The sequence below is a fragment of the Phyllostomus discolor genome, chromosome X (genome assembly GCF_004126475.2).
Source record: "Phyllostomus discolor isolate MPI-MPIP mPhyDis1 chromosome X, mPhyDis1.pri.v3, whole genome shotgun sequence".
Lineage (NCBI taxonomy): Eukaryota > Metazoa > Chordata > Mammalia > Chiroptera > Phyllostomidae > Phyllostomus > Phyllostomus discolor.
In genome coordinates, this window is record NC_050198.1 from 44792189 (window position 1) to 44805457 (window position 13269).

Below are 13269 nucleotides of genomic sequence, written 5' to 3' on the forward strand. Positions count from 1 at the left end.
CATATAATTAACTGGGAATTCATAACCATCATCATGCATTAGTGTAAAGTGACACATTACAAATGTAACAACTACTGCGTCTAGAAATCTACATGTAAATTACTTCTAATTCCGAGTGCTCTCCCAAAGTACCCAAAGCACTCTTGCACTGGCTATATTCATTATATGCTTGCCCCACCCTCTCATCTAAGGAAGGGATGGGGAAATATCTGGAAGCCCAAAATTTATTTTAAGACAGTCTAAGATAAGACTCCAGGGAAAACCTTCTCACAACAGGATTGTGTGGTTCTTCTAATCAGCACTGCCTTAGTACTCATACTGCATGTGGTACCATCACTTACCTGGATAACTTTGACTAACCAGTGGTCAGGGATCAGAACTAACACTAAAACAGGACTCCTGACCTAGGTGCTTTTGGTAATTTGTTCTTCTTCTCTTCAAATGTAAAGAAATGGCAATACAATTACAATAGTCAAGTGCTAGAAGCAACCTAAGGACCCATCAGTAAATGAATGGATCAAAAAACCATGGTACATTTATACAATGGAATACTATGCAGCAGAAATAAAGAAGGAGCTCCTACCCTTTGCAATAGCATGGATGGAATTGGAGAACATTATGGTAAGTGAAATAAGCCAGGCGGTGAAAGACAAATACCATATAATCTCACCTATAAGTGGAACCTAATCAACAAACAAGCAAGCAAGCAAAATATAACCAGAGACATTGAAATTAAGAACAAACTGACATTAACCAGATGGGAGGTGGGAGGGGATAATGGAGGGGGAGGGTTGTCAGGAACCTCTATAAAGGACACATGGACAAAACCAAAGGAGGGCAGGATTAAGGGTGGGAAGTGGGGATGGCTAGGGTGGTGGGGGGGAAATGGAGACAACTGTACTTAAACAGCAATTAAAAAAAGAATACTATAATAAGGTGAAGAAGAATGTGAGCTAACAGAGAAAGAATGCTTTTGAGAGAACAGAGGGAGGAGAAATAGTAAGAGTAAGGAACCGTAGCAATGCATAGCATGGGGAAAATAGTATTTACAGTGAAAATAAGGGCAGGAAGAAGGCAAAGTAGAGTAAGACAAGGGAAGGTTACAAGGTGAGATTTGAAATAACAATAAAATAAAAAAGAATATAAATTCTACATGAAAATTTAAAAAAAATGTAAAGGAATGGGGGGAGTAGAGAAGTTACACGAAGTCTTCCCAGTTTGTTTTTAATCTATAAAGCATATTTTCATAAATTAATGATGATTTGAATACAGCTCTAAATGAGTTAGCAAAAAATTTGAGATCTTGGCACATGTTTCTAATAATATCGTAATTATCCTAAGTACTGTGTGTTAACTATCGCTGATGGAAAATTAAAACAATTCACTGTCAAAGTGTGTGAAGAACAAGCAAATACTTAGAAAAGAAAGCAAATCACTGTACATATTAAGGGTTTGTAAAAAATAAAGAGATCATAAATCACATTGTGAGCCCCCAAGAAAACTCATGCATTATAGGGAGCTGTTCTGCGTGTCGTGGGAATGTAGCTCAGCCTCCATGTGGAAAACCAGTGGGGAGCAAGGTCCTGGCACACAGGAGCCATGCCCACGGATAGGTTCTCCTGTAGGGAATCAGGCCTCATTGTACCTAGACTGCTATGAGACTTGCTTTTGCTAAAACTCCCTCACCCTGAATTGAGGCAGCAAGGGCTTACTGTAACTTCCTCAAATCTATGCTAAACCTCCCAAGTATGGAGTGTAACCAGTTCAACAATATTTCCCCTTGATCTGTAACATCCTTCTCTTTGAAGTAATTAGCAACATTCTTTCCTTTGTTATCTGTAAAAGGTAATCACCTACAGAGAACTTGTGCATAGTAAATGATGACCATCCTCCATATACTGTACCCAGAAAAGCAATAAAAGCCTGTCCAGGCAGGGGCTGGGGCCCTCTCGCCTTCTCTCTCTCTCTCTTAGAGAGCGGCCATGCTGTCCCTTTTTCTCCACAGGACTTCTGTTGTCTGTGTGTATTTGTTCATAGCAACCACAACACACACGGATCCTGCTGGCCAGGATCTGCATCAATACAATACTTATTAGACATCTCCAAAAGATCTGACCTGCCAAATCATATTATATAAGAATGATTTCTGAAAACTTCTAACATTCTTAGTGTTGAAGTAGATAATCTCATTTTACTAACTAGAAGGAAAACAAAAATCAGGCTGATTACACATCAGCAGGTTTTCTGGTGAAAGGTCAGTTCTGGAACCCTCTTCTCTAAAATCACAGGTTGCTTCTATGTTTAATAGCAAATAGTGCAATTCTAAATTCCATAGTTATTTCAAAACCCCAATGGACAGTTTAGTATAATTCTACTCTACTGAACTGGATGGAATTGTTTTGAACAAGGAGATGGAAAAAGAACTAACATTTAGGGTCCCCTACTATGCCCACAGCTTAAGCAATATATATCTATATACTGATACCTAGCTATCTAAATATTCCTACTTAATCACAACATCCCTGTGTGGTGGACACTATTATCACATTTGTTTTAGAGGTGAGGAAAGAAGAAGTCAGGGGGGCTACGTCAGTTACTAAGGTCAAATAGCTACCAACAAATGAAATAAGATTGAAATCTAGATCCAACTACAATATCTGAGAACTTTCCCCCATCATCATGCTATATGCAAAATGAACTTTAATAAATTTGACACAGTAAGTTTCTAATTGTTAAATATTGCTTGACAAACTGTAAAAAAGAGAAAAATAAATACCATTCATAACACCCCTCAGAGGTAATCAGGTAGTGTGCACAACTGGTGTGCAAGTTACTTCAATAACGTTACATAGTCATGTTCTTTAGTTGTTTGAAGTATATACTTGAGTGAATAATTATATATTATTTCACTAGTACTTATGCTGTTTCTTCAGTACAACTAATTTTCTTTGGAGAAAAATATTGTTCCAAGCATTTTTTAAATGGTATAGGAAGATGGTTATAATTTTATGCTGACAAAAAGCAGACTAAATAGGACGGAAACTGTGAATGAAATGTATAGGAAGTCCTTATTTTTCATTTTTAAACTTTCCAAAGGGTATGACTTACTTTTTATAATTAGTCATGATATAAAGCTTAAAAAACGGCATAGGTAGTATGTCCAAATTTTATTTATATATTAAAAATATAGGTAGTGTTCTTGATAAAACTGCACCTTGGTACATTCTACTGAAGATATCTGCAGTGTTTGAGAGTATTAGTGAAGAGTTCCCAGGTAGTTGCTGGTACTCATCACGGTCATGAAACAATAGTCAAGTCAAAATGAAGAATGACAATTGATGGCTAAGGAAACCATCAAGAAAATGAAAAGACAACCTACTGAATGGGAGAAGTTATCTGCAAATAATATATCTGGTAAGGGGTTAATAGGCACAATATATAAGAGACTCATCCAACCTACCATCAAAATATGAAAAATCCAATTAAAAAATGAGCAGAAGACCTCAACAGGTTTCTCTAAAGAGGACATATAAATGACTAACAATCATATGAAAAGATGTTCAACATCTCTAATTGTCAGAGAAATGCAAATCAAAACCACAGTACGATGTCACCTCACATCTGTGACAATGGCTATCATAAAAAAATCAACAAAGAAGTGTTACTGAACATGTGGAGAAAGGGGAACTCTAGTGCACTGTTGGTAGTTATGCAGACTGGTGTAGGCACTGTGGAAAACAGTATGGAATTTCCTCAAAAAATTAAAAATCAAAGTGCCTTATGGCCTGGCAACACCACTTGTGGGTATGTATCAGAAAACAAAACAAAACACTAATTCAAAAAGATATATGCACCCCTATTTTCATTGCAGCATTATTTACAACAGCTACGATATGAAAGCAACCTAAGTTTCTATTGATAAATGAGTGGTTATTCATGTCACACACACACAAATGAAATATTACTCAGTTGTTAAAAAGAATGGTATCTTGTTATATTTGCAACAACATATGTGGACCTAGAGGGTATTATGCTAAGTGAAATAAATTAGAGAAGGACAAATACTGCATAATTTCACTTATATACGGAACCTGAAGAAAATAAAACAAACAAAACAAAACATAAACAGACCCACAGACACAGAGAACAAGCTAATAATGGTTGCAAAATTTGAGGGGAGTGGGGGATAGGTGGGGAAAACATTACCATGCAAATTGTAGAAAGCCCCAGAGGTATTTGGAATTACTTACAGATTTGAAAGTTACTACATTTAAGTAACCTACATTCAGATTTTCAACACTGAGATAATTAAGAATGCTATTAGCTCCATTAAAAGCATCAAATATCAACCTATTCCAAATTATAAAGGCCCTCAAATGCCATTTATTTTGAAAAATACATTTTCAATTTTAATATACATAAAATATACAATGAAGAGGCTATGCAAAATGTATCTCTCTTGGCACAAGTAGGTTTGAATTGTATCTTGTATACTTTCTAAATGTAATCTTTAAGTATCATATTTACCAAATATTTGCTGTACACTATAGCAACAGACCATATTTCAAAGATTAAGCTTCAATTAAGTTAGTTAAAATGGAAGGGTCAAGTCAAGGAACATGTATAAAGGACTCATGAAAAAGGACAATGGGAGGTGGAGGACTGAATGTGGGAAGAGGGGTGGGAAGGGAAGAGTAATAGGGAAAAATGGGGACAACTGTAATTACACAACAACAAAAAAATAAAATCTGCACATCTAGGGGGACGAAAGAAATCATATAGTTGTAAAGAATTTACATAACTTTTGTATTTATAGTGTATGCCAACAGCAATTTCTGACTCACCTACTAAGTTCCTTGGAACTTGTATGACATCTTCAGCAAATTCAAGAAAGCTTCTAGCCTTTTTCACTGCATCCTGGTCCTATTAAAAAGGGGAAAAAGATGTAAGCCAAAATATGAGCCACCTGAAACACTAGCTTTTATTTTGGGGGGAAAATATTTAGTTAAATATTTACCTCTCCATAAATATGAAATGTACAGGTATCTTCATCTAGATCAATAGCAGTGACCCCAGGTACTTTTCTAGCTTGCTGAATATTAGCACCATGAGTACCAATAGCTAGACCCATCAGATCTTCTCGTACAATAAATTGTTCATGAAATCTTGAAGCAAGCTGCCTTGAACTCTGAAGAGAAATGTAATCTGATTAATATGCTTTATCAACTACTGAGACAACTGTATTTAAGCTAGCCATGTAAATTATCTTGACCCTGTATACCAGAGGCCTATAAATTAGTTTCAGTTGGAAAGTGGCAAGTTTTAGAAAATAACACCCACACACGGCATAAGCTCTTTTTAGGTTACTGAAGGTCTATGCTATTTGATATATTTTTGTTAATAGGAAAGGGCTTGTTGACAATTTTCCAAGGTACTTTTGAAAACGTATTTGCAAGGCTGACTTAGTTAACCAATGGCATCAACATCATAGTGATTAGGAAGCAGATCAAATGTTCCCAAATAAAAACCAGTTCATTGGGTCTGAAAGACACAATGTTTTTTAAGTAAAAAATAAATTAAATAAATACCATCTCTAAAAAAATTGTATTAACTTCATTTTTATTAAAGGATATTGGTATACACACACACACACACACACACACACACCCCTGCATAAGTGTGTGTGTGTGTGTATGCATGTATCTGTACATGTATATCAGATATAGATATAATGATAGATATTCTGAAACAATGCCATTTATATAACTTATTACTAGATACTGTGGCCCAGACATCCCTTTCATGTAGTGACAACATTACAATGACATCCTCCAGCCTCATCTCCCAACCTGAGGAAAGGGATTCATAAAAACTGTTGGTACAGGGTGAGGGGGAGGAAGATGGTTGCAAGGCAGGTGGGAGTTGAGCCTACTTGCTCGTGTACTCAAATGGGACACCTAGCCAGTCTTCCAAAGAACAGAGGGAACAGCCAACAGAATCCCAGCTGATATGAATTCTGGAAGCCAAAGTGTGCAGAAGATGCTTAAAAATGGCCAATAAGGAGATTTTGTAGGCTTATGGGAAGTTCCCTGAGCCATACACCAAAAACTGCAACTGCCACGAAGGCACTAGAATAGAGTTGGGTCAGTGATAGCAGCCTACCACCTCTCTCCCCTCCCAAGGAGGGGAAGTCTCAGACCTGAGACAGGAGAGACCTGGATACGTAAAGTCATTTGGGGGATAAAGAAGCAGTAAGAAACACACAGCCAGACAGCAGTCGCTGGCTGGGGCAGTGGTCACTGGCTGGCACAGTACCAGAGAAATTGGGTGACAAACCTAGGCAGGCTTAGGAGGAATGGAAGATCACCAGGCAGGAAAACTGCATCATGGGAAACTGTAGCCTGGGAAAATGCCTGCCTGGGAAACTGCCTGCTGACCCTACCCAGAACAGACAGATGCTCGGTCGGCTAAGACTGGGGTCTGGGGTCAGCCTAGCCTGCATAACAGGATGCAGCTTTAACGTGAGGTCTGACAAGATGTATCAAGAAAAATGCTCAGCAGAAATGGCACCCAGCAACCAGCTCTAGCCAATCAGACTCTGACACCCCAACCAGTTACCCTTCACAGGTTTTGGGGCTTAAAAACCCTGCCCTAAGAACAACCTAGCGAGTCTTAACCTCCCTTGGTTGGCTCAACGTTCCCCTCTTATTCCCAGCTAATAAACCCTGCTCCTTGGCTTGCTGCGTCTGTCTGGTTTCTTGAGCTACTCTGACCTAACACTGGGGAGTGGGGTGACACCTGGAGGTGGGAGAAGAGATGGGCCACAACTGGCTGTGACCCAGAGACACTGGGCTGGTCAGAGAGTTGGACTGTGTGGAAAGTCAGGCTTTTGTTGGGAGCAGCAGAGGGCACCCAAGGGGAATTTTCTCAAGAAAAGAACTGAGCATCCAAGCAGGGACTTTAGGTGGCCCAGAGGCCAGGCCAACAAGGGCGTGGGGAGGGAGCGCGATTTGCTCCCACTCAGCGCACCTTATGGACTGATCAAAGGCTTGCAAAATGAGGGGGATTATTGGTCAGCCAGGTGCGAATGCACAGAGTGGACAGAGCACATGCAGCACAGTGCTCTGAGGGCGTGGGCAGGAGAGGAAAGGCACCTGTAATTGTTGTAGCCCAGACTGAGCCCACATCGTTGCTAAACCACAGGAAAAGAAAATAACTGAGCAGAGCCCAGTCCCCCTGTGTCTGCAGGATCTGGGAAGACATGCAAAACTGGTTTGACAAGTGTAAAATCAGCAAGAGGCTAGCTGGCTGGCTTTCTTTCTTTCTTTCTTTCTTTCTTTTGGCTAAGACAAAGACCTAGATAAGGTCTAGATAAGACCTAGAGCTGTGAGCAAACCAGAGAGGGATTCAGAAAGAAATCAAAAGGAAAACAACAGCTGAGACAAATTTCATTTTGCTACCTTTAAGAACTTGCATGATTTTTTTCTCTTCCTTCCGTTTATATAGGTTTTTACGTTTGTTTGTTTTTGCTGTTTGATTTGTTTTTTTGTTCTCCTTTTCACATGGCATTTTAATGTTTCTTCTTTCACTTCACTCATATTCCAAATAACACACTACTCTTGGTCTTACAGTTTTCATTATTTTTATTCAGATTATATATTTCTTATCACACTACTGTTATTCCAAATCCCATAGAGCATCCTTCCCTGGCCTTAATCCATTTCACCATCTTCCTGAGCTTTATTACTGTTGTAGTTAACTTGACTCTCTTACACACTATGCTAAGTTTCTATCCCTTATTCTCACTATTTCTCATCCATCTAAACTCTCCTAAGCACTCTGCTTTCTAACATCAGCTCACATTATTTTTCCCTTCTAATAAGAGTCTTATTTCTTTTTCACCTTTTTTAATAAATAGTGGCTAGTTGGGTGAAATACCATGGTTATTGCTGTTACTTCTCCAAAGGAACTCCTATTTTTTCAGTACTTGGTACTTTAAATCCTACAGAATACTCTCCCGCTGTCTTTACTCCAAATCATCTTTGTCCTGCCAATGATCAGTTGAGTAAGGAATTTTTATTTCATTTTCTCTTTCCCTATTGTTTTCCTTTTCTTTTATTTCTTTATTCCCCATCTCTCAAACTGGGCTTTACTCCTTACTCTTTTTACTTTGCTTCCCCCAGGCTCTCATAATCATTTTTCTTTACTGTAGAGATCTCATATACACTTTCTGCATTTCTACAATATTCTTATTCCTGTTCCAACTATATTAAACTTCATTCAGCATTTGCTGCTGTGGTTTTTCTGCAATTTTGCTCCCCTTGGTCCAGTATATTTTCAATTTTACTTCAACCCTCATAGTATACTCCTTTTCCCTCTTATTTACCCCATTGTTCCCATCATCCTTTCATGTTTTACTTATGTTATAAATTTTGTTCTTTCCCTTTCTCCATCTCGGTTCCATCCCAAATCTAACCAATTCTCTCCCTTACCACAAAAAAACAATTTTCCCTCTTTCAGTCATCTCATATTCCCTTTGTCATCTCTTATAAGATCCACAATCTTCCTTCACCTTTATTAATCTTAGTTCAACTGTGGTTGAGAGAGTTGTTGCGGTAGGAGGGTTTTTTGTTTTTTTTTTTGCTGGTGTAGGTGTGGTGGTCTGGTTATACTGCTTTGTTAACCAACACCTGTACAGCAGCATACAAGAAAAAGTGGGAGTTTCGAACACCAGTAAACCTGCTGGAGGGGAGAACCCATCAACAAAGAAGCCACCAACAGGTAAACCCCAAGTACAACAAGAGAGCACACACAAACAAAAGAAAGGGCAACCCTGGAGCATCCACACAAGGAGATCAAAGAGACTGCAAAACTGAGTCCCACGGAATTCCTACCACAGAATTTTACCCTATGAAGACAGCTGGCAAAGAAGAGCATCTGGAATCGCAGAAACAAACAGAAAGTGTCACCTAAAATGGGGAGACAAAGTAAGAACCCGCAATGGAAAGGAATGAAAAAATCCCCAGTAAAAGAGCTAAATGAAATGGAAGCAAGCAAACTATCAGATATAGAATTCAAAAGAATGGTTATAAGGATACTCAAAGAACTTCCTGACAACTAAAAGGAACTGAGTATGAACTACAACAGTATGAAAAAGGAAACAGAAACTAAAAAAAGAACTAGAAAGAAATGAAGAATATAACATCTGTAATAAAAAATACACTAGAAAAAATTACAATCAGCCTGCATAAAGTAGAGGACTGAATTACTAAGCTGGAAGACAAAGTAGAAAGAAATACGACGTAGACCAGCTGAACAAAAAAAGACTAAAAAAATATGAAGACAGCTTCAGGGAACTTCAGGACAACATGAAATGCAACAAATTTGAATCATAGCAATCCCAGAAGGAGAAGAAAAGGATCAAGGGATAGAAAACCTATTTGAAAAAATAGTGACAGAAAACTCTGTTTGCTAATCCAGACAGGGGGAAAGCCACGCCAACTACAGGAAGCACAGAGGGCCCCAATCAAGATGAACCCAAAGAGGCCCACTCCAAGACACATCATAATTTAAATAACAAATTTTAAAGACGAACAGAGAATCTTAAAGGCAACAAGGGGGAAAAAAGAAGTACGGTAACATACAAGGGAGCTCAGATAAGGCTAGCAGTTGATTTCTAAACAGAAACACAACAAGCAAGAAGGAAATAGCAAGAAATGTTCCAAGTAAAAAAAGGCAAAGCCCTAAACCAAGACTACTCCAGCCAGCAAGCCTCTCAATTAAAATGGAAGGTGAAATAAGGAGTTTCCAGGACAAAAGAAGGCTAAAAGAATACAGCTCCACCAAACCACTACTGCAACATATGCTAAAGGGGCTGCTTTAAGAAGAAGAAGAGGACTTCCGGCAAGATGGAGGCACAGGTGGACACACTGTGCCTCCTCGCACAACCAAGATAGGGACAACAACAATTTAGAACCAGAATAACAACCAGAACTGACAGAAAATTGAACTGTATGGAAGTCAGACAACCAAGAAGTTAAAATAGACACATCCATCCAGACCGGGCAGGAGGGGCAGAGTCGGGCACAGGTCACAGCATGGACAGCAGAGAGCACTGGGACTGGACGCGAAAGGCATCTGGGGCGTACAAGACCACAGCAGGAGGACCCTGAGCATGTAAGCAGCAGCTGGCAGACCCCGGCCAAGGGACAGCAACCAGCAGACCCAGTGAAGCGGCAATTATGAAGCAAGGCATTGCACACTACCCAGGATTCCACTGCTGGGAAACAGAGCCTTGGGGCACTGACTGAAAACTCTTGTGGGGATTGAGGGTCAGGGAGAGACTCCCAGCTTCAGAGGAGAGGTTGTTGGAAAGTCCCACGGGGTGCACAAGCCCACGCACACAGGAACTGGCACCAGAGTGGCCCAGTTTGCTTGGGGGAAACGGCAGTAGGGACTGAAGTCCGATGGAGAGTGGAGAAGCCCCATTGTTCCCTCTTGGACCCCCGCCCCTACATATAAAGTCACAACCCAGTGACTGGGGTGCTCCACCCTGGTGAACACCTAAGGCTCCACCCCTCGTATGTAACAGGTGTGACCACACCAAAGGAGGAAAAAAAGATGGCTCAAACAGAATTAAAGCCTCAGAACCAGTACTTTTAAGTGACTGAGAAATAGACAACCTATCAGATGCACAGTTCAAAGCACTGGTGATCAGGATGCTCACAGAATTGGTTGATATTGGTTGCAAATTAGGTGAAAAAAATGAAGGTTATGCTAAGTGGAATGAAGAAAAATGCACAGGGAACCAATAGTGATGGAATGAAAGCTGGGTCTCACATCAATGGAGTGGACCAGGAGGAGGAAAAAAATATATACAATCAGAAAAGAATGAAGAAATAAGAATTCAAAAAAAAAAATGAGGAGAGGCTTAGGAACCTCCAAAACATCTTTAAATGTTCCAACATCTGAATTATAGGGGTACCGAAGGAGAAGAGGAAGAGCAACAAGTGGAAAACTTATCTGAACAAATAATAAAGGAGAACTTCCCCATTCTAGCAAAGGAAAGAGACTTCCAGGAAGTCCAGGAAGCCCAAAGAGTTCCCAAAAAGTTGAACCCAAGGAAACACACACCAAGGCACATCATAATTACATTAGCCAAGATAAAAATGAAGGAGAGAACCCTAGAAGCAGCAAGAGATAAAGAGACAATAACCCAATAACCTACAAGGGAGTTCCCATCAAACTGTCAGCTGATTTCTCAAACGAGACCTTATAGGCAAGAAGGGACTGGAAAGAAATACTCGAAGTCATGAAAAACAAGGACCTATATCCAAGACTACTCTATCCAGCAAAGCTTTCATTTAGAATGGAAGGGCAGATAAAGTCAAGTTAAAGGAGTTCATCATCACCAAGCCCTTATTTAATGAAATGTTAAAGGGACTTATCTAAGAAAAGAAGATAAAAAAGAAACATGTGTGATAAAATGACAGCAAACTCACAATTATTAACAACCACATCTAAAACAAAACCAAAAGAAACTAAGCAAACAACTAGAACAGGAACAGAACCACAGAAATGGAGATCACATGGAGGGTTAGCAACAGCGGAGTGGGAGGACGAGAGGGGGGAAAAGGAACGCAGAATAAGTAGTATAGATGGTAGGTAGATAATAGACACGGGGAGGGCAATAATAGTATGGGAAATGTAGAAGCTAAAGAACTTATGACACATGGACATGTACTAAGGGGGGGAATGTAGGTGGGAGAGGGTGTGCAGGGTGGAGGAGAATGAAGGGGGTAATCGGACAACTGTAATAGCATAATCAATAAAATATATTAAAAAAAAGAAGAGGAAGAAAAACAGTGAGACAGAGAGGAATACTACTGGTACAAAGGTAAAAAATGACAATGAATAAGTATCTATTAATAATAACCTTAAATGTTAATGCATTAAATGCTCCAATGAAAAGACATAGGGCAGCTGAATGGATAAGGAAACATGACCCACACATATGCTGCCTACAAGAGACCCACCAAGAACAAAAGACCTACACAGACTGAAAGTGAAGAGTTGGGAAAAAATATTCAAGGCAAATGCACAGGGGGAAAAAAAAAAACAAAACTTGGGTAGCAATACTTATATCAGACAAAATAGACTTCAAAACAAATTCCATAAAAAAGAGACACAGAAGGACACTTCATAATACTCAAGGGAAGAACCCATCAAGAAGGCATAAAAATTATAAACAGGTATGCCTGAAACATACCCAAAAATATAAAGAAAATCTTGGAAGACTTCAAGAAAGATACAGAAAGCAACACATTTACAGTAGAAGATTTTCATACCCCGCTATCAACAATGGATAGATCTTCCAAACAAAATATCAACAAGGATATTGCGACACTGAACAACGCCCTAGACCGAATGGACTTAACTGGTATATAGAACCTTTCATAACAAAGAAGCAAAATACACATTCCTTTGACGCGCACATGGAACATTTTCAAAGACAGACCACATGATAGGACACAAAACAAGCCTCAACAAATTCAAGAAAATTGAAATCATATGAAGCATTTACTCTGACCACAAGAAACTGAAACTAAAAACCAAACTCAAGGGAAAAACTCAAAACACTCAAATTCATGGAGACTGAATAGCATGCTATTAAACAATGAACGGGTCAAGAATGAAATTAGGGAAGAAATCGAAAAGTTTCTGGAAACAAATGAAAATAAATTCAGAATATTCCAAAATCTATGGGACACAGTGAAGGCAGTCCTAAGAGAGTAATTCACAGCGATACAGGCCTACATAAAAAAGATAGAAATATTTCAAAAAAAAAGAAAACAAAAACAAACAAAAAAAAACAAACCAAACCCTATCTCCACTTATGGTGTTCCTCCACTGTAAGAAATGGAGGAACAAAAATAAACAAAGACCAGAGCAAGTAGAATGAAGGACATAATCATTATCACAGCACAATTATATGATACAGAACTAAAAGAACAGTTCAAAAGATCAATAAATCCAGGAGCTGGTTGTCTGAAAACATAAACAAAACCAACAAGGCTTTCACCAAACTGATCAAGAAAAACACAGAGAGGACCCAAATAAACACAATCAGAAATGAAAGAGGAGAAATTACAACTGATCAAACAGAAATAGAGGATTGTAAAAAATTACTATGAAGAAATGTATGACAAAAAATTTGACAACATGGTTGAAACAAACCATTATCTAGAAACATATAATCTTGTAAACTGA

The 13269-nt window shown here is 38.9% G+C and overlaps 1 protein-coding gene across 5 annotated transcripts in view; it reads right to left on the reverse strand.

Annotated features, from left to right (window-relative positions):
* The window catches only part of FMR1 (FMRP translational regulator 1), a 65957-nt gene that overhangs the window by 16514 nt on the left and 36174 nt on the right, over positions 1-13269 (reverse strand). For all 5 annotated transcript variants that reach the window (XM_028523264.2, XM_028523265.2, XM_036016740.1 and 2 more), the window contains 2 exons: positions 5018-5188; positions 4845-4923 (listed from right to left, as the gene is read on the reverse strand). In XM_028523264.2, the coding sequence (XP_028379065.1) occupies positions 4845-4923; positions 5018-5188 (250 nt within the window). The remainder of the gene's footprint in view (positions 1-4844; positions 4924-5017; positions 5189-13269) is intronic.